At 39.9% G+C, this 22391-nt stretch overlaps 1 protein-coding gene across 3 annotated transcripts in view; it reads left to right on the top strand.

The window, feature by feature from the left end:
- Positions 1 to 3880: 3880 nt before the first annotated feature.
- Pde3a (phosphodiesterase 3A) overlaps positions 3881 to 22391 on the top strand; it is a 312783-nt gene continuing 294272 nt past the window's right edge. Inside the window, exon 1 of one of the 3 annotated variants that reach the window (XM_087214050.1) lies at positions 3881 to 4529. In XM_087214050.1, coding sequence (XP_087070176.1) covers positions 4011 to 4529 — 519 coding nt within the window. In that variant the 5' untranslated portion in view covers positions 3881 to 4010. The remainder of the gene's footprint in view (positions 4530 to 22391) is intronic. The other 2 variants (XM_087214051.1, XM_021259122.2) reach the window with 2 other exon arrangements.

Genomic DNA, 22391 nt, shown 5'->3' with positions numbered 1-22391 from the left:
GAATTATGAGGAGGGAAAGACCCATTAGTTATTGGAGTTGTTCTGCCTAGGGATGGTGGTAAGTTTTTGGTTAGTTATTTTATAAGAGGAATGGTGAAATGTAAATGAATCCAGGGCATATTTTAGAGATAGAATCAAATGAATGTCTTAAAAGACTGGAAGTGAATGAAGATCAAGAGAAAATAATCAAGGGCAATGCCCTCTTTTGAGACTTGAGCAGCAGGGTAGGTGGTTATTTATGTTCTTTACTGGGGTAAGAGAAGACTGAGGAGAAATACTTTGTGGGGGGTGGTAGGGGTTGGAGGGAAGGTGTTGGAAGTTAAGAATTCTGCTATAAATACATTCTGCTTTGGGTCTCCATCGTATATAAGTCAGAGGTCAGGTGGGTAGTGGAGAATGAATGAACCTGTATTAGGGAGTGTAAACTTGAAAAATTTTACAAAATAATTGCCTTAAGCATAACTATATTTGGCAAAGTACAGATGATTTGCAATAGAGTCAAAGAACTTCAGAAAGAACTAATACAGTAAAACTGCACCAAAGAGATTTGACTGACTGAATAGCTAGAGCAAGTCAAATTTCAATTTTTCTTTCTGTTGTCTGTGCTCCACTACTTTTCCTATGTGTACGATTTCCTTATTCTTGGGCCGTGGTGTAACTATTTCATTGGCAACACTGGAGATTGAACCCAGGGCCTTCACACTGAGCTACATCCCCTACCCTTCATCACCACACCAGGCATGTATCATAACTTTTTTGAATTCTGATTCATCATTACCTGCCAAAAATAGGCAGTATTGATATGCAGTTGCTTAATTTATGTGCTGTGGCTTATTTAAGATACTGTCTGCTACATGCTCATTGCCACCTTTTTCAGTCAGTATAGTCCTATATATTTTTTCAACTAATTTGAGTCCTTTGGTTTCCTGTCTTTGGTGTCTAGATGGTAATGGGGAGAAAAAAAAACTACCTTCTTTTCTTCTGATGGGACAAATAACTTTCTGATTGTGATTTTTGTTAAAAAAAAAAAAAAAAGGAGAAACCTAGTTGCCAGGGTGCTGCATCTGCTATTGAGCAACTCAAGGATGCAGTTAAATTACAGACCTCATATTCTCGTTTTGTTGCCATTAACAAATATTTTTCTATTACAACTTTTAAAAAAGTCTCCTTCTATCCCTTAAGAGTACAATTTTATGATAATATTCTATCATCTTTTCTAAACAACTGAAATAATTGTAGAGGACAGAGAAGATGGAAATGTCCTAAAACTCCCCTCACCATGCTTTTCTCTCTAACCTTGATAAATGCCCAGATTTTTATAGGTTTTCAATTTAATATACCACTTTTGCTACCAGGGCGAGATAAGCATGATTTTCCAATCACGGTTTTTCACTCTGTAGTGTCCCAGGTAGGATCTGGCATATGAATCATGTGTCTAAAAAGGAAACTCATGGAAGTATGTGTGCATGCTAGGGGCTCATTTGTCTTTGGCAAAGTTGGCTGCTCCTGTTTCCTTAATTATGAGACAGATGGTGCCCACTACGACTGAGTACTGCCCAACTTGTACTTCTGTGTGTGTGGCAGCACAGTTCTGGTCATGTGATAGAGGGACACTGTACCCTTTCATCTTCTTCTATCCATTTGTCATCATATTAACATTAATATCTGCGTTCAACTAGAGCGGGCTCTTTCCCAAGAAGCTAAATCTGTAACTCAAGCCATCTTCCCCCCTCCCCCTTTGATTTCAAATATCTCCTTTCGGCGCTTTTATGCTTCATCTCTGCACACAAAATGCAATGGCATATTGAACCAATTAGCCAGATACTCCACTATAAACACACTTTAGCCCGGAATGTCTAGTTCATTAAGACAAAATTGGTTTATTAATATTATTATTGAGAGCAAATGACATCTAAGATAGTCATTAAAATGGGACATGGGTGGACAATCATTTTTAAGAAATCAGCTCTCAAGGAATATTGGAATTTAAAAAAAAATCCATTGAACAGACACTGAATTTTTTTTTCATAAACTGCAAAAATGGTCAGTTTTTTAAGCTTCTCAAATACCTTCTATTACATGTAATCATTAGCAAAGCATGGATTATTTTTTTCTCATAAGCTTTTTTCATTGTAGGTGTTATATTTCACTATACATCTTCTTGAGGCTATAGGCCCCTAATAGAGTGATTTTTACTATCCACAGTCAACAACTGTTGATTAATATTCATACTCCAAATTTTTAAAAAGTTACACTAAAAGAAAAACACCAAAAACCAAAACTATGCGGGCCCTCCCTCTGCTCTTTAATACCACTGTGTCTAGATAACTCTGAGATTCTCCCATCATCTGATCCAACAGGGCAGGCTTGGGTTCTTGGCTGCAAATAGATCTTCCAGCGGGAGCAACCAAAGCATTACTCGAGAACTTTGGTGCATCTTTAAATCACCCAGACGCCAGATGTGGCTGTCATTTTCAGTGACAGCAGCAAGTACTTCTGCTGGCTCTCGTCCCTCACCAAGCAGCCGAGTGCCCGCCCTCCCCAGCAGCGTCCTGGAAAGCGCAGGCTCAGAGGGCCGGGCCGCGGTGTGGGGAGCGGGCGCGCGGCGGCCTCGCCTCGGCGACCCCGCGGTCGCGAGTGCGCGGATGGCGTGGGCCGGGCTCCGGGCGGGGGAGCAGCGGGGCTGAGAGAGCGCGCCTCCTCGGGGCGGGGCGGGGCGGGGCGGGGCGGGGGCTCGGCTCCGAGAGCCAGGCCGGGGAGTTGCCTTAAAGAAAGCGGAATTGTCCACCACTCCAGTTGCCTGGGTTATGATTTTAAGGAGTCGTGTCTACTCGTTTCCCTTTTGCAAAACTGCAAGTCACCACCGACCTTGCACCAAAAAGAAGGGCGTGTTGCGCGCGCGTGTGCGAATCTCATTCTCCCTTCTTGCCCTGCCTTTCCTCTCGCCCTTTCCTGCTCGCTCGCTCTCCCTCCCTCCGTTCTCCGCCGCAGCCGCTCCTCTCCCACGGGACACCGGAACTTGTAGATTATCTCTCAGCCCCTTTCCATTTTGCCCACCCCGTGCCACGAACTGGACCGACAAACGCGGGGCCGGCCTTGCTTTCTGCCCCAGGGAATGGCGATTCGCGTCCCGAGGCGGTTCCGGGGAGGCTCGGCCGTGGAGAGAGCGACGGAGAGCGCTGCAGGAAGCCGGGCAGCTCCCTCTGCCTCGGGCCTGGCGCGCGCGACGGCCCCAGACAAGCCCCGCGCTCCCGGCTCCTGCGGCGTCCGCAGCCCCGGGGCGCGCGTGCAGGCGGCAGCATTAAACTCCTGAAGTAGGGAGAGACCCCGCGGATAGAAGGGGGCGGGGGTGTGTCAGAGAATCCTCAAAGCTATTCAAAGAGAGAGAGAGAAGTCCAGGCGTGGTCCAGCCAGCTTTTCACTTGAGGTCTCCGTGGAGCATCTAGCTTTGCTCCCGGAGTTACTCGAAGGCGGAAACTTTTCAGCGGACTTTGGGCCTAGGGAGAAGAAGGGATGGGGGGGGGGTGCTGGGAAGAGCGAGTGCGCGCCCGTGGCTCGGGGCGCCCCCTCGGGGGGGACCGGCGTGGAGGTCGCGCCTCGGCAGTGCCGGCCAGTGCCGCCGGAGACGGGGACGAGCTGGACCGAGGCGGGGGGAATCGTGCGCTCTCCACTTGGCCGCGGGGAGCTCCGGTGCTGCAGCCGCTCCGGCGCTCGCGGAAACTTTCCTCGGCGCTGTGCGTAGGCTCGCTGTCCTTTCTGCTGGCGGTGCTGGTGCGGCGGGTCGGCGAGGAGAGTGGCCGGGAGCTGGGGCCGAGTCCGGAGGCGGCGGCGGCGCCTGCCGCGGAGGAGGAGGAGGGAGGAAGGGGGGAGGAGGAGGAGGAGGAGAAAGAGGAGGAGGAACCGGCCCCGGGAGCAGAAGGGGGCGTCTTCCCCGGCGCTCAGGGAGGCGCGCCCGGGGGCGGCGCGCAGCTCAGCCCCTGCTCCTCAGTCTCCCGGGTGCCTTCTTCTGGATGGGCTTGTACCTCCGGCGCGCCGGGGTGCGCCTGCCTCTGGCTGTCGCGCTGCTGGCCGCCTGCTGCGGGGGGGAAGCGTTCGTCCAGATTGGGCTGGGCGTCGGGGAGGATCGCCTGCAGTCGCTGCCCGCCGCGGGGGTGGCGCTCAGCTGCCTGGCCGCCGCGACATGGCTGGTGCTGAAGCTGAGGCTGAGGCTGAGGCTGGGCGTCCTCATGAGCGCCTTGACTAGCGCGGTCAGGACCCTGGGCCTCTTTTCCTTGGAGTGGTTCAAGGTCGCCTGGAGACCTTACCTGGCGCACTTGGCCGGCGTGCTGGGGATCCTCCTGGCCAGGTACGCGGAGCAGATCCTGCCGCAGTCTCGGGGGGCGGCTCCGAGGGAGCGTCTGGGGTCCCAGGAAGAGATCCCGGTGTTCAGGAGGCGGCGGCGCTCCAGCTCCGTGGTGTCCGGCGAGATGTCGGGCTGTGGCGGCAAATCCCACCGCAGGACCTCCCTGCCCTGCATCCCCCGGGAGCAGGTAAGCGCGGGGTGCCGGTCTCGGGGCGCTTCGGGGAAACTTGGGAAGCGGCTCACAGTGTTGCAGACAACTCCGGGAAGGTCCTCTAGGAAAACGGTAGAACTTCCGACTTTGGGAGAAAGTAGCGTTTTTAATCTCTCTCTCCCAGAGCATTCTGTAACCTGAACGACAGGCGCTCGGAGAGAGGACGCAACTCAAAGGCGTTTGCACGCGTTTCCTTGGCCGGGCAACTTTTTCCGATGTGCTGCACCTGGTGTGTGGCTTCCCTGCCCTTTAAAGTGCTTTCAGGCTTTCCTCCCTTAGCAGAAATGGTAGAATTGGGCCTAGCGTTTAAGCAATGAGCAATTTGTTTTTCAACACACAGATTTTTCCTAGATTTCTTCCTATTTCCTTTTTTTAAAAAAATTTTTCTTTCTTATAAAGCAGCAGGCAGACATTTATGAAAATCAGCCAACAGAATCTGCACTGAAGCAAGGCATGCTTGGGGGTGAGCTGTCACACACACTTTCTGGTTTTGCAGTAAGTTTTACTTGGAGATGTAAAGTACTGAGGGTGTCCACTGGTTTTTAAATATAACTGAGTGACACGAACTATTACATGCCAGTGTTTTATATTCTACACATAAACTTCAAATTTGAGGCTAATGTGTCTGGACTTCAAAAGGTAAACTATGCTGTTATTGTCCACCAAAAAAATGACATTTCTCTGGAGCATTTACACAATGAAGTGGGTAGTTAGAAATTCAAACGGACTGATCCAGGTTTTTATAGGAAGCACTCAGTCGGAAGAATATTTCTAAGTGATATCTTTCAGAAAGGGGAGGTGCAAGAATCTGGAATTATGAGTGGAACTATAAATAAAAGTTTAGTCAGTTTTGATGATGAATCTCCTTATTATCAGTAACTGTTTTAAGACCGTGGAATAGTTGCTACAAATTGCATAAAAGAACAAATTCCAATTTCAAACATAAATTATACCTGGAAAAGCCTCCTTCTTCAGTTCTCTCCTGGAAGATTTGACACTGGATGAAGGGAGGCTGGAAAGCTGGTTATGGACAGCAAATGGAAATTTACACTTTTCCCATTTAAATTCATGCCTATCTGTGGCACCATTAGGAGGGCAACCTTAGGGTGTGAAAGCATATTCTAAGGTGTGGAAAGCCTTTTCTTTTTAGATTACATTGTAGACAGTCTTTTAGGTATTTCTAAGGAATAGCAGTCACCATATGGTGTGGGTGGCTAGTTTGTTTCTGAAGAGTTGATTACATAGATCAGTGGTTGTTTGACATTATTTAGCAGCGTGGATGACAGCATCATAATCTCTGCGTTTATTTTCAAAGAAATGTACTTATTTAGCTTCTTGTTTAGATAAAACAAATGTCTTGGGTTTAAGCTTATTCTAAGAGTAAAGGAAAAAGCAGGCCACAGACTGATACTTAGTTGTAATAGAAATTTAGAGATCATTAGAATAAAGTTATCTACTTCAAGGTAGGGTAATTAGGATAGAAATACAATAGAATTTCTTTCCAGGATTATGGGAGAAAATATCTTTTAAATGAAATTGCCACTGGTTATTAGAACAACTCTTCAACATACAGTGAAATGTGATGTGGTCCAGACAAACACTGAACCCTAATTTCTAAGAAAAATCTGGATTTAATCATAAATAACTTGACTGCAAATTAATATCATGTAGCCTCTGAAAAGACATTCTGAAATTCCATGTTAACGTTTGAGGGAGTTAAGGGTGGATTTAAGATAAGACAGTATTTAGATGAATTAACCAGCCATGTTAAATAACCCACAGATTTTTATTGGTTTTCTCTGGTTTAAATTAGTACATGAACAATTGCAATAATAAGCAAACTTATAAGAAAATAACTCAACATGGCCTTTTAAAAATGTTTTGCTGACTAATGCGGTTGAAGAATTCATATGTGTAATCTATTTCAATCATTTTCTTGGGTTACCTTTTTTTTTAAAGGCTGTGTTTATGAATAATGTTCTAAAACTAGAGACAATCTTACAGTTGATGGAAAAACAAGATTACACTTAGCAAAAATTTAAATCCTTGAAGTTTTAAAGAAGGCATGGGTGTGTGTGTGCTACTGAAGGTTAGTTTTTATAGATGACCCATTAAAGTTTTGCTCAGCTTAATTGTGGGGAGTAGGTGGGAACTAACACGGGATAGTACCTTATAAGATAGGGCGATATCTCATACGTTAGCCTGTGTAAAAAGTTCAGGAGCTATGCAGTAAATGGCTTATCTGTTTTATCATAAGGAAACAAACTTCTGGTTAAGGGTGCAAAGTGTACCACTGTCATTTGCATACTTTATGAAGAATCAAAATAATTATAAAATGAGTATATAACCCTCCCTGGAATGATACTGGATTAGCTCTTTTCTGAAAGAGCATCTGCTCTCAACTTAAAGCAATGCTTGTAGGCATCAAGTTAATTTTAAACAGTGCTATGAGTGTGTGAAGCACAAAGATCTCCTGAGAATTTTTTTGGATGTTGCTCATTGTGAAGTTTAAAGGTGAGAGAATTTCGTCATTTCCTTCTCCATATGGATGACAGTGGCTGCTTGGTTATAAGTTCGCTCTCTGCTTAGTTCTAGAAGAGCAAAGAGAATATATGATAAAATTCTCGTAAGACAAACCAATTGACAGATATGTATTCTGCTCTCCCCTTCCTTCCTTCCAGAAACTTACATGTATAGAAACTAAGCCTATCATTGGGTTATCACATGTAGAACTGAGTTTTGCAGCACTGATGATAAAGATGATTTCGAGCAAAGAAAGGCTAAAATAGGTACAGTCTTTGATTACGGAAATTAATCAAGCAGTGGGTGTGTCTGAATGCAAGTGAAAGTATCTTTACTATGAGTAAAGAACAAAGTTTATAGCATCTTTTTTAGTCTAGCCTGCCCAGTACCCTGAAGTCTGATTTTGTGGATGAGTGTGCCTAACTACTTTTAAGGCTGGCAGTGTTAAGAAGATAAATGTCTCCTAAGATGTACATGCCATCTCTAAGTGGATCTTCACATCTGAGAGCAGCTATATTTCGCTCAAGTTACTACTGTACTTCTGCAAATACTGGAATACACAGAGGTGTGGAATTTCATAAATTATTAGATATTATGCATGTTTAATAAATATGTTGTTCACATAAATTTTAATTATGTAATTTCTAACATTTAGAAACTATCTGAGGGATTCTAGTCTCTTTCTACATAAAAGTATAGTTCGTTGTTTATTCCTATTTGATTACTGTGACCATCTTATGCATTCATTTTTGAAAGATTCCAAAATGTGCGATTTTATTTTAGTTACATATTAAGAAGCATTTAATATTTTACCTATAGTCTCACACAAAATAAATACAAGGCATATAACTTTCTCCATTAATGCATTTGAATCATTTAATGGCATAAGTCTTTTGTGATGGGTACAACATGAATCAGAAATGTTCAGACATATGCTGGATATTATGCCATTAAAAACCAAAATTGTTTCCTATGACTCCATAAGCTCTCAAATGTTCATATATATATACATATATACATGTATATATATACATGTATATATGAATGTACAGTTATAGAATATAAGTTAATTTTGAGCTGGTTATCAGAAGAAGTGTTTTTCATCACTGATATAAGAAAGGCATTTTCAAGCAAAAAAACAAACAACCAAACAAAAATAGAAGAAATGGGCATGAGATTTGATGGAAGGCATTGGCAGGCATATAGTGGACTTTGTTATTTTATTAATGAAAAGGTATAACTTGATATTTTTTTTTTTGGTACTGGGGATCAAACTTTGGGACCTTGCACTTGCGTGGCAGGCGCCGGAACCACTGAGCTAAATCCCCGGTCCCAAACTTGATTTTAAAAGATGTGCAGCACAAAAATATTTCTTTTAAACACATAGATCACCCTTTACATTTATAAGTCATTTTAATATATTTCTCAAGATGAATAAATTTCCAAAATAATGATGAGCTTTATAGTTAAATTGTATGACCTGTCACATTTCTGTAGTATTACTTGTGGTGATACAAAGAGCAATATAGATGATATATGACTTGGTGACAGAATTAAAATCAAGTAATATCAACTTCTGAAAATACTGAAAAAGGAAAACAGGATTTTCTTATCCCCTGGGAAAGGTGAGGGAAAAGAAGGTTTTGTTTTTCTGTGATTTTAAAATCGTAATTTTACTTTGTGAATACAGATATTTAAGGCATACTGAAAAACAGCTTTAACCGACAGAAATAGTCAGTGAATCTATATAAATTCACAGAGGTTGGAAGGAGTGAAAACAGTCATTTTACTCTTTCTGTATTGAGTCTGCAAAGTAAAAAGTTAAAACTGTAGAACTGAAAGAAATGCTGTGTATGCTGGGCTGTCATGTTAATTAAATAAACAACCAGAACACTGACTCTGTGTATGAAATACATTTTAAAAAGTCGGGGGGGGGGTGTTGCAGGCTGGGGAGGCAGTGTGACACAGGATGAAAAAACATTCATTATATCTGTAGAGACATTTGTGTGAATTTGTTATATTAGGAAACTCAGCTCTGAGAATGATCTCTTCAAGACTCTTGTTGAATAAAGGCCTTACCAAATCTAATTTTACTTGTTTTGAATAGGTTCTCATTATGTTGAGGGAGTGTGTTTATGAAGCTCAAAGTTACCAATCTGCCTATGCATTATATTTTAAGATTAAAAAAAAAGACTTTCAGTTAATATGGTTTGTGTCAGTAACAGCCCAGTAGAACCTAGTTGACTCCATTGAGAAAGCTTGTGTTAATTTGTAAAAAGAATGAGTTTCTTTTGGGATTAGGGTGGGAGTTGTATTTTTTAGAAAATATTGCTGTGCAGTGGACCCTCTTGGATATACAAAGATGAGCAAGGCCGCTACTGTATCATATGAGATCCTAAGAGATTTTTGAAATGCCGAAGCCTTACCTTTGAGTGGGCTCTGAGGAATGTTTCTTTAGCTTAATAAAATGATACCTAACCTTGCACATTCATGATGACTTGCTTGCTTAGTTCCTGTATGTCTCTTGATCCGTGGAATCTTCCTCCTTCCTCTTTTCTCTGTGATATTTATAATCATATCTTGTAAAAAAAATCCTCAAATACATATTGACAACTCAGGTGTGCTTAAATTCTACATACATGTGTTTAATGAAGTTCTAGCACATAATTCTGAAAAACCTCAAAAAGTCGCCAAAACTCCCTCGTCTTGTGTGAAAGATGTGTTCTGTTAATAGTCTAGTGAATATTATTCCTTTATATAGAGAGTAATCAAATCCTTTTATGGGGAACTTTTTAGTTGCTGTTTTTTAAATAAAGCAACCCCGGAGAATTATGTTAATTTTGAACTGAGACTGTATGTTTGTGGTGTTATTTGTTCAATGCATAGATGTGCTCATTGAGGGGGAAAAAAATTCTGAGAGATGTGCCTGAGATGTAGTTCAGAGGAAGATCTGGTGGATAACAGTGGTTAAAAACCTTAGCTGGCTCTACATGTTCATTGTGAATATGCTACTGTTTTAAAAGAAGCAGCTACCTGTAGCTCATGTCATCCACAAAGGCCCTTCTGTCAGTCAACCTATCAAATTTCGAACCAACACAATTTTTTCTGTGCATTTGACCTTGTGCTAAAAATCATAGGTGAATTGTACACAGATAGGACACTGCATCTGGCTCTCCAGGGCTCAGAGCCCAGTTAGGGTAATGAGGCATCAACATATTAAAAAAGGGGAAATCACAGTAAAATATCTAAATGACTGCATAGACAATGGGTAGAGAAATACAGAGTATCTTAGAGCCTATTTTTAACCTTGATCCAGGACCCATTCTTCTCTTCTCTGAAATTATACACAAAACTTAATTTGTTCATTTTTATGGGAAAATGTCTATGGTGTCAGATTTTGGGGAGGTCTTCAACACAGATTGGTTAAATGTGTCTTTCACTATTAAATTTTGAGCAACTTTACATTTGAAGATGTGACAAGTTTTTTTTTGTTTGTAATGGTAATTAATTTAGTAAATATTTATAGTATGTTCTGAAGTAGAGATAAAATAGTAAATTTCCAAGGAGAGTCCATTGAATGTTTTCATTATCTGAAGGAAGTAGCTGATAGCAACAGTATTTAGTTCTGTGCTGAGCTATAGTTAGTAGACTATAAATGAGTCGGATTTTAGGGAGAGGGCCACCGAGGGAGAGTTAGCTATTGACGACAACCTGAGGAAAAATGGCTTTGGTCCAGCCCCTATTTAACTTGAGGATGCTGGTTGTGGAATAGAAAGGAAAGGAGTCAGGCAGGTGATTTCAGGTGTAGGTGTCATTCGTGTTTTCACACATTCGGAATTCTCATTCAGAAGTAGGAGACGGAGTAATCAGATGTACAGATAACAGAAAACATTTCCAAGCCCTTGCAGTGAATCAAATAATACCAGACAGTCTCTGGAATGTGTTTTCTTGACTTTGTCCGGTCAGCCAAAGTGGATTGCAATGAGGAGCCTAACTTGGCGGACTCTCTGTCTCACTACACAGAAGCATTCAACGGCAGCTGAAATACTGATTTTTTTCCATTTCAATTTTTCAATGTATAGATTTAAAGATATCCAGGATTTTAAAGATACAATCCCCAAATGAGTAAAACATTTCTTTGTTAGCAAAAAAATAGTTGCTTATTTGTGTTTACTTAAATTATTTTGCCCAGTTTCCTTAAAAATCCATTAGAATGTAAGTAGAATGTAATATTAAAGGCGGTCAAGAAGATCATTACTGTTTAGAAATCTATTTGAGGAAAAAACACAAACTTTGATTTTATTACAACTGTCATTTCTTATTAAGGAATCTGTGGATGATTGTTCGTTTTCAAGTAGAGCCTGCATCTAACACAGAATACAAGTGCTTAAGGGTACTCATGGTCTTTCATTCTGAAATGAGTATCAGGGGCGCAATTTGCCAGTTGGGGTATGCATATATGTGTGCATTTCTCCCTGGCAGGAAATTGCTTTGGTTGTATCAATTTAGTGGAGAAACAGTGTCACCCAGTGGCTTTGATGAAAACAGTCCTGTAAACATTATAGATAACTGCTGTTCAATAGAAGTAGAACAAAATAAGTATTTATTTTCGCATTTCTAATAGTTCCATGAGTAAAAAGAAACAGCTGTAACATAATATGCTTTCAATGTGTATGTTACCTCAACATGTAATAAAAGTAAAAAGTTGAGCTATTTTACATTTTGCTTTACGTACCGTTTACATAGCTGATATGTGTTTTATACTTAAGCACATCTCTTATTTGATCTGCTCCGTTTCAGCTATCCTATACACACATGTCACTATTGGCTTCCATACTGGATGGTCCACCTGTCCACATTTTGAATAGGATGAAGTACTTGAATGCTAAGGTCACCTCTTCATTTATGATGGAAAACCTATGTCAATTTAATGATAACATTAAGTAATCTTTCAAACTTTGATGTAATATTGAGAACTCATTTTTGATGAGTCTGATTTCCCCATTGGAGAGTCTGTTTTCCCCGTTTTCTTTATTTTACATTATTTTTCATATTTAAAACTATGATTACAGTGGACCCTTGACTTACCAACTCAGTTCATTCGCAAGGGCTGGTTGTAACTCAAGTTGGTCAATTGATGGCTCGGGCTTCTCTACACAGCCTTCTCCTCTCAGTCAGATTGCAGTGTCCTCAGAGAGACACTGGCCCAGGATTTCCCAATTAACCCCACACAGGAAAGGATGTTGTAATGTTCCTTCCAGAACTCTTTAAGGGTTAAATCTGTATGTGAGACCATCTGGAAGCACAGGTGGTTGGCATTTGGATCATAACTCAACGCTTCGGTCACAAGTTAAAACTAAAATTCTGGTCTTAACCCAAGTTGTTCCTATGTCAGGCTGGTTGTAACTCGAGGATCCACTGTATTTAAATGGGAGGGGGAATTGAGCATAGTCCTTAAGGAAGAATCCCTATGTTAACCACATTTATAGTGTCAATACCTCATTATCAATTTGCCTCTGAGTGTTATTTTCCCCCCAGTACTGAGGATTGAATACAGGACCTTCACATTGAGCTACATTTCCAGGTCTTTTTCAACTTTATTTTGAGACAGTGTCTTGCTAAATCACTAAATTGCCCAGGCTGGGCTTAATCACGTGATCCTCCAGCCTCAGCCTCCCAGAGTGCTGGGATTACAGGCCTGTGCCGCTGTGCTGATTTCTCTTGTAGCTTAATATACAACAAGGATTGCTTACATATCCAATGAGAGGACATCACATGTTCCTGGTGATTAGTCTATAATTAGGTTATCTAACATCCCTTTGGAAATGAAAGTGCTTATGTTTGTAGCGCAGGTTGTTATCTTTGTAACTTAGGAAACTGAAGTGACAAACCTGCTAGTAACTTTAATGGATGAAAATTAGGAGTGTCCTCAAAGGGCTGATGACTTCTCACCTTTGTGTATGTAAACATCACTTCCATGGATGCAGAATGAACATTGTTTCATTTTGTTTATAGGGAGGGTTGGAGACTTTGATAGTGTGGAATTTCTCAACTAGGAATTCAGATTAGTTGGCTTTCGGAGCCATTTTCTGAGTTCACTCTTCAGGTTGTGATGTCAAATGAAAAAGCCAGGAAATGTTTCCTGGCCTATTTCTTATGTCACCTCCTCAAACTGTGAATTCATTAATTCTAGGAATAGTTCCGATGTTACATCAAGAATTAAAAAGAAACTTACTTTCTGCACATGGCATCTTCTTTTATATACACAGATCTATAGATTGATATTTTAAAATGCATTTACTTTGTGTATAGTGGTTTGTATCTGTGTGATATTATAATGATTTATGAGATAAGGCATAGTGTTTATTTGACACTGTAGAATAAAAATAGTGAAATACATAGATATTCACATATCACTTAGAAAATAATCTGTAAAGATCAAAAGGCAGTAGAAAAATGTTATACAAAGAAATGCACTTGGATAACAAGAAGTAATGTGGATTCAGGTTTACTTTTAGTGGCGCTGATTTATTTTAGATTTCTAAAGAATATCATACCATTATAATACACCTCTATTGCTTGAAAGAGTTTGTGTTTGAATGTGACTTGTCATTTGCCCTGGCTAATTTTCAAGTTGTTCAGGTTTATTGGTCTTTACACATTTCTTTTCTCTCAGTCCTCTTCTCTCCCCTCCCTCCCTCTCTCTCCATCTTATTTTATGTTCTTTTAACATTAACGATTCTTCTCCTGCAGAGTATATTTAAAACTTTGGGGAATACCTTTCAGTCTTACAGAACCTTGTGTGAATGTCAAAATAATTTTAGGCAAGATGCTTGTGGGTTTGGGTTAATGGGATTTTAATAAAAACTATCCGTCTTCTGAAATACATTTGGATAACTGAGTATTAATGTGATGTCTGGGGTGTTTCCTCCTCTCCAGGTACAATCCACTTCAATAAATATAATGGAAGTTTGAAGTCACAGTAATATTATTTTGAGGGCAATGTTGTATTTTGTGGCAGACTGATAAATTGCTATGTGGAGTCAGTGTCCTTAGCTCATGTTTTAGCTTGAATGAACACAAAGGAGATGAATTTTTTTATTCTAAGTGTTTCAGAGGATCGAATTGAATTAATAGGTCCACTTAAGAAATGCTCTTCTGGGTGTGCTAGAGTCAGTATTTCGGGGTCCTCTGCCTCAGTGGCAGCAGTCTCTCAATGTTGGGAAGGAGGGATCCTATGACAGTGTATGCTTCCTGGAAGTTTTGCTTTCTAGGTTCTACAACTGAAGCCTTCAAATTCAGATCATAGTTTGCATTGTAAAAGAAGTCAGAGCATTTAGCCTGAGATTTGTAGTAACTGAGTTGATGTAAGGGAACTGTGATAGAAGAAAAATAAACTATGGATAAGTCGGTGAGCTTCCATTTTTAATATAGATTTTGTGTTTTTGTTACTTTTTCAAATACTTTCTTGCAGTGTCACGTAAAGAACTGGATTTAAACATATCTTTACTATTAAGAAATCCCCTGCTCAACATCAGTCCTGGTTACTTACTTTTCGCTCACTGTCAACCGAAAATAACCAAAGCTACTGCCAAGATCATTATGGTGTAAGCTGTAGCTTTGAAATTAGGGTATATATTTCAGAAAATAAAAATTAAAATCTCTTCTACCTTCAAGTAATGAATGAAGAATAAACTGACTTTATTCTCTCCCATTACCTTCACAAAGATTGGACAGGTGTTAAGTGTCACCTTTTTATATTCTTAGTCCATATTCCTATTGGAGAATAAAGTTGTATTTCCTGGAAAGTCTAATGTAATCCATTAAGTCTAATGTTATCCATTTAATTAATTAGTTAATGAATGGTGCTGAGGATTGAATCCAGGATCTCTCCTGTCCTAAGCTTGCACTTTGCACTAGGCCATCCCTCCAGCCCTTTGTTTATTTTTTAATCATGATCAGTTACAACATTATGTCGAGGTAGTTGTTTCTAGAGATGACATTATAAAATTGGCTTATTTAAAAGGTCCTCCAGCCGCAGTGCTAGTTCGATTGCACTGAATGATGGAGAAGTTTGGCAGCATAATTTCAGAGTCAAGATATACTGAAAACTCAACAGTTTATGAGGCTTTTTTGAAAGGGAGATTTTACTTTCCAGTCATTTTTCCTTGAAACACCTGGTTTCTAATAGAACTTGAATTATTAAAATGGGGAAATTTAAGTCAAATCAGAACATTTTGTCACTGTAGTTTTGATACTTAATAGAGATATTGTCATATTTTCTCACTGAAAGCATGAAAATTTCCATTGAGTATATTTATGCCATTTATCATGAATTTTGATAAATTTAGGGATGCAGTGTTAGAAAAAAGTTGTTTCCAACTTTTTGTTTATGGTAAATATACTTAGGTAGATTTTCCAGAAAGATTACCGACACCTGTGAGACAGTTCTTTGAATATATTTTTTAAAAATATAAAAATAGTTTCTATTTGAAAAATACCTGACAAACTGAGAAGTTAGTTATAAGTTAGTTTGAAAGAATAAAGATGTAATCAATCATTTTTAAATTGATGAGACATTTCTATAAAAGTTTTTAGAAGTGAACTCTTAACATTTTCATTTTGGAAGCAAGAGCTAACTGTAATATCTTGCAGAGTGGCTTTTTACAGTTGGGGAATTGTTTTTGCTAAATAAACAGAATTTCAATTACAGCACAGTTAGTAAGGTAGTAGCTGCAGCTTATCCACTTCCCTTCATTCCTTTTTACTTGAGTAATAAATGGATTAACTCTTCTTCAACTTTTTACAGAATGACAACTAGAGCTTTAAAACGTTTTCAGTGGAATTTTGTAAAGCAATTAACTAGTCCCAGTGAAAAGCGTGAGAATTCAGCTGGCAATGCTGGAGAAAGGTATGACAAGGCTGATAAGAAAGTTATCTATGAAACAGAGTGGCATTCAGAAAAGGAAACCCATAAAGACGACTGCACGCAACTCATGCTAGGATTTTGCTTGTGCAGGAAAAAACTTGATCAGAATCAGGAATAATTATTTATTATGTCTTTTGGGGATACAATATTGGTGAATAGAGAGTCACTGTTGCACAGTGGGCAGCACACCCAGTTGTGTTAGCTCAAATTTTTCCTTAGACCAAAGCACTCAGGACATGGTGTATGTGAAAGCTGTTAATGCCGACTGCAGCTTTCCTGACATTTGTTACTTTCTAATACATGGATTCTTATTCTTTAGTTCTTTGGCACGTTAATCACTCTGATTTATAAATATACCATGATGGCACTCTTATGTTAACTTTTACCTCTTAGGAGACCAGAATTGATTAAAAATGTCAACAAGTAAGTGTATCATTTTAAGTTCCCAGGGCAGTGATGATGAACCTTAGAGCTTTCAGTGATATCAGCTGGCTGCAGCACGGTGCCATAGGTTCACCACCACTGGCCTAGGGCTCTACTTTGTGTTCAGTATTTGCTACAATGTACACTTCAGTGTGTCTGTATTCTTTTCCCCTGTTGGTAAGTATTATGCAACTCTCATGCCATGTTAATCAAAGTGTTGTTGATGAATTATAACAATAAATATCTCTGATTAATAGATTAGTCAACTTCCTTTAAATGTTTCCAAAGTCTGTGACAAGATTGCCTGACATTACCTACTTAAAATTATAAATCACTTAGCATTTTCTAAATTGAGTTGCATACTATAATGTCAGAGTTTAGTGTGAATGAAAATCATCTGGGAAACATAACAATTCAGATTCCTAGATCCTACCCTCAGATACTCTGATTTAAGTGTGGAGTGGGTTCTAGAAATCTGCAGCTTTTAAAGGAACACCCCAGATACCTCATGTGAGAAATGCAAGACTGTAATCATTTGTCTGTTAAAATTATACAGGTAGTTCTGACATTTTCAGAATCTGATTCAGCGAATGGTTAAAAGTACTTGGATCAGACAGGAAGGCTACGTATTGTGGGGAAATTAATTTATATACATACCTATACATATGCTCATGCATACACCTATAGTTTATACTTAGAGAAGTTGTTTTGCTACTTTGAATATGAATTTCCTCACCTGTAAATGAATAGCAAGTTTCTCTTTCATATGGCTGTTGTAAGAAAAAAATATTAAATGTTAAGTAGACACACTTAGACTGAAACAGACCAAAGCTTTGAAAAATGTGCAGCTTTCTTAAACCTTCTGAGCTTTAGTGATCCAATCTATATCATAGGGATCATATAGCCTACCTTTTAAGGTTATTTTAATGGAAATATTGGATAGGAGTTCTTAAAAATCTTCCCCAGCTGAACAAGGATTACAAAGACTTTCAAACTTTATAAAATATGCAGATTTCCTGGAAGTTAATTAAAGTGGTATTGCAGAGTTGCTTAAATTGCAACCCAAGTCACTGACAAATGATCCCTGGCATCAGATGAAATAACAGCAGAATGAGAGAAATCCAGCAAAGGTGGCCACAGGTGCTTCAGAAGAAATGCTCTGAGGGGAAGAGGACGGAGAGGTGCTTAGGAATGTTGGTGGAGTCCCTGAGTGCGTTTACAAAAATGGCTGAGGATGCCATGGAGAGCCAGTTGTGCAATATGTCACAAAACCAGACCTTCCAGAAACTCGGTTTGTGCTCTAGCTGTCATCATAACCTGTAGTTTGGCTTGAAGAACAAAACTATTTTCAGAATTTGTAGTTTCAGTTTTCATGGTAATATTTTCAGCTACCTTTTTGTTTTTCTCACCATTTGCTGGTAGTACCACTATTCTCCCATAACATGGACTTCTGGCTTGCTGTCTGTGTAAAGCAGCAGCTAGCCCTGTCTCAGCCATGGCCCTCAGGAGAAGGTAGTGATTGTGTTTATCACAGAAGAGATATTCCTCCAGGTGCTCCATTTTTCCTTCTAACCAGCTTCTCTGGGGCCCTACTCCAGGCCTCCATTCTCATACCACTTTTCTTCCAAATTTTTCCACTTATTGAATGATCCTTCATTCCAGTCTGAGGTGGTTATTTTGGCTTGGCATTGACAGTAGCAAGAATCCTGAGGAGTCTCTCCTTACACTGTCCCTGTCCATAGAAATTCTGCCTGGGGTAGTTGTCTCTGCTAATTGGGTCAAAGAAAATCCTCTGGTTTTTCACTTCTGTAGTGCAGAAGGAGATGTCAGAAGGTGAGGAGATCCTTGGAGAACTGTTGCTTCAAGGGGGACAAGACACCGTTGGAGGTGTAGGAGTGAAGGTTCGCTGGAATGAAATAGATTAATAGGGGAAAAGACATAGGAACTTATTAATGTGCGCTGAAAAGAATCTCAGAGTGTGATTGCCCACCCAATTGCCCACCCACCGGCCCCCGTGAAGTTCAGGTGCTTACACCCTTTTTCCAGGAAGAAAAGGGAGCTGGGAGAATGTAGAGAATTTCCAGGAGTAGTAAGTGATTATTAGGGGTAATTAATAGACCCTGGGAACAGAACTTGTGAATTGTTTTCTTTGGAATTTGAATGAGCCCGAGACAGACATTATCTTGTGACAAAAGTTTATCCAGGTGTGGTTACATTCCTTTGCAACCCCCACCCAGATAATAGATTTCAGGAAGGGGTAGCAAGGTAATTGTGTTTTTTTTAGGTGGGTTTAGTCTTAAGGTAGATAAGAGACTATTAGAGTCTTTTCCTGCACCCACAGGAGAGAGGGTCAAGAGGCAGGTGTGTGAGTGTATGTTTGGGGGGAGTGGAGAGGGAGGGTGTGAGGAAGGCTGGGGAGAACTTCAACCTTCCGTCCAAGGCGATTTCTCCAGTTTAGCACGTCAAAGCACTACACTTGAGGTAATTTTTTAAACTTTGTTTTCTTCTTTGTTTTTTTCTCCCCCGACAAAGGCTTTTGAGCAAAGAAAGGATGTGATCAGCGTTATGTTGACCCGGATGTCTCAGATCAGCTGTGTTGAGAACACAGTAGATGTCAGGGTGGAAGGAGGGAGGCCAGTGAGTGAATACACACTGAAAGCAGCACTGTTGCTAGAGACCAGGGTCACAGCTGCCTGCCACTCAAACTGACCGAAGTCCAGGGGACAGGAGTTGGGAGGAGTGAGCTTATTCAGTGGTGTCTATGAGGAAGACGAGAGAGTTCCTCCAAGTTCCTTCTTGGTGGGCCTGGAGGATGCAGAGGGTCTTTATGAGGGTGGGAAAGGGTTCTGCCGCTGAGGGCTGGGCAGGTTCCTGTGGGCCAGGGCTGGTGTCTTCCTCAGAACACAAAAATGGGCTTTCACCTTCTGGGCAGGGCCCTGTGTTTTCTTTTTAGACAGATACAGCACTCTTCTACCAGTTATGCTTTCTGTGAGTTGATAATATAAGTACTATTTACTATGGAACCATTTGGTTAGGGCTTTGGGGCAGAAGGATAAAATGGGGAGGGAGAGCACTGCAGTTCTGTTGGCCAGCTGGTCTTCTTGAGGATAGAGGGCTCTTCAAGGCTTTCTTTATTTCTTGATTGGAAAAACATCTGATTGGGCCAGGTCCTATAGTGAATGCCTGTGATCCCAGGTACTTAGGAGGTTGAGGCAGGAGGATTTTAACTCCAAGGCTGGCCTGCACGACTTAGCAGGGCCCCTCTCTCAAAATTTAAAAAGGGGCTGGGGATGTAGCTCAGCAGTAGAGCACCCCTGGGTTTGATACTGAAGGGAGAAAAAGACCTGGGTTGCCCATCATATCTTCATCTTCTGTCTGTGCCTTTCAAAAAATGTACAACTTGTGAATCTGGCCTTCAGGAAAGTGGCAAGATTGCCTTACATGGAAATAAATTTTCATCCAGCATCTCACATGCTCCAAAACTTTTTAGTTTGTTAGGCTATTATAACATAAAAGTTGGTTTTGGAAGTTTAATTCGATGTAAATGTCTTAATATTTTAAAATAAATTTAAAAACTAAATTTTAAGAAAATCAAGTTTCATTCCCAGGCTCTCCCTCTTAAACAGATGTGTGTGCAGGTGACCCTCTCGTTTTTAAGTTGTGATGCAGCAGAAACATTGACCCATTCTGAGAAAATTCAGAGTTCTCTCTGTTAGTCTCCGAGTGGTCTAATGCATCCCATTTCCATCAAGGTCACAGTGCCAATTCATCCCAGTCCTTCCTCTGGAGGAAATACTTCTGTATTGTTTTCATAGGAACTCAAGCAAGCTGTTTGTAGCTTTACTGAGAATTGTTGTGATAGGTGCTGTAAAATAAAAATGTTTAAACTATGACAGCTCGATAGGACTATAACTTTTCAGTTTCCTGATTCTGCACTGAAGTTTATTTTTGATTATGAAATGTTTTACATACTGCTTGGGTACCAGAAAGGTAAGAGTTTTTAATCACATGGGAAAAAACTTTTGATGAGTGGAAAGAAAAATCAGGAAACACAATTGAGGATAGAGCAGGTTATCATCTACCGTATATCATGCATCGCAGAGGAGAGACTTGTCATTTTTATCATTTGCAGAGGCAAGTCATGGATGAATTTTACTTAGTTTTCAGTTTTTTTCTGTATTTTCTAGGTTTTCAATACTGCACACATTTCATCATCAGAAAAAAATGTAAAGCTTTGCAAAGAAATGTAGTCATTTGATATTTTCCTTTGGATCTATTCACAGAAAATGTATTAGGGCCATTTGCCTAGTGGCTGTTTGTCTTGCAGGCATAGAAATGGTGCCTCTTGGTGCTTCTCTGAATGACAGTGTGACATTCAGTACCGACAAAAGCATATTTGGCAGTAAATCCTCACTCTTGACCCAGATGACTGGATAGGTTAAAGGTATCTTCTAAGATTGGAGGTCAAACTGACACATGAACCTCCAGAAAAAGTCCCTGAAAGTATTGATTAACATATACACAGTTTTTGTAATTTTATTAAAGATGTAGTTTTAAGAGAAACTAGAGGTACACATATGTTGAAATATGCACTCATACACTGAAGGATGTCTCAGTTTTTGCAAAAGTTGTTTTGCCCATTGTTATTTATAAGGTAGTAGCAAAAAACCTATGATCACAACTGTGACCTATTGATCTAAATATAAAAAATACTGCTCTGATAAGGAGAGCAAGTTCAACGTGTGTAAGGGGACTATGGAACCTACTTCACTGATCACTGGTCAAGTAAGTTTTGCAAATAAAAATCAGCTTCCCAATGATTGTTTTTCAAAGTGATGAACATATTGTAAAAGAAAAGTTACTGGGAAGAATTTTACATTTTAAATCACTCATTAAATTTATAGCACTGTATAATTGTTCTACTAATTTATGCATATTCCATATACTTGTTTTTATTTTACGTTTTCAGTTTTTCTCTATAAGTCACATGCAGAAATATAATGAGCTATTTCTATATTTTGCTTTTTAAAATGTGTCTAATCTACACTGTATATAGTATTTTCCTTTTGTTTGTCAGGATTTGATTGATTAATCTTTGCATTTTCTGCATAAAGACCGTGGAACATTACATTTCTGTTTGCTATTGCTTACTTAAATAAATGAACAGGGAAAGAGAACAATGTGTGTGTGATATTTTATCTAGGATTATTAATCATTTGAAGAACTATAAATTTCTGCTGAAATAAATTTGACACTATTAAGTTAGTTTCTATAACTACCTAAAAAATAAAAAGACTGTAGTCTTATGTTAAAAACAATCTTTTCAGAAAATAAATATTACAGAATCAGAGATCATAAACAACTTTACTCAATCATTCCAACTACTTTTTACTGTTTTGTCCAAACAGAGTTAGCTGGTTAACACTAGCTGATTATGTTTGAGATGTTTGAGTTAAAGTAACAAAGCCTTGTGGTCACTTCCCTTCTGAGTGTGTCTGTGTGGTGGTGGGGTACAGGGCTGGGGGGCATCGCCACTGAAGTTTGCATTTGGCGGGGAATCCAGATCTCGCAGCCTTGCAGGTCATAGATGTAGGTTATCTATTGCTGAGGTTCACTAATAGCGAAACTGTAATTCATCAGTCCAAATGTCAGGTTATTAATTTACACTAGGGAATTTCACTGTAAGGAAGACCAGAGTGCCAGTACTTACTAATACATATTTCTTGTTTCTAGTGGGAAAGTCACCTTTAGCATGGTTGGCCCCTTGACTGAAACTGGGCATCTCCGGCTTGTGGGAATTCTCCTCGGAAAACTCTCACTGTTTACATTTTTATTCCAGGACATTGGAAGAGTGTCCACAACATGCCAGGAAGTGGGAGACTGTGGGGGGAGGATTGAGAAACTGACCACCTTGTACCCTTCCCTAAGCTTGCAGTAGAGGCACTACATGAACACAGGACCGC

The sequence above is a fragment of the Heterocephalus glaber genome, unplaced genomic scaffold (assembly GCF_053883595.1).
Source record: "Heterocephalus glaber isolate CG9 unplaced genomic scaffold, H.glaber_assembly_v1.0 deba00001444, whole genome shotgun sequence".
Lineage (NCBI taxonomy): Eukaryota > Metazoa > Chordata > Mammalia > Rodentia > Bathyergidae > Heterocephalus > Heterocephalus glaber.
This window is presented reverse-complemented; position numbering and strand designations above follow the sequence as displayed.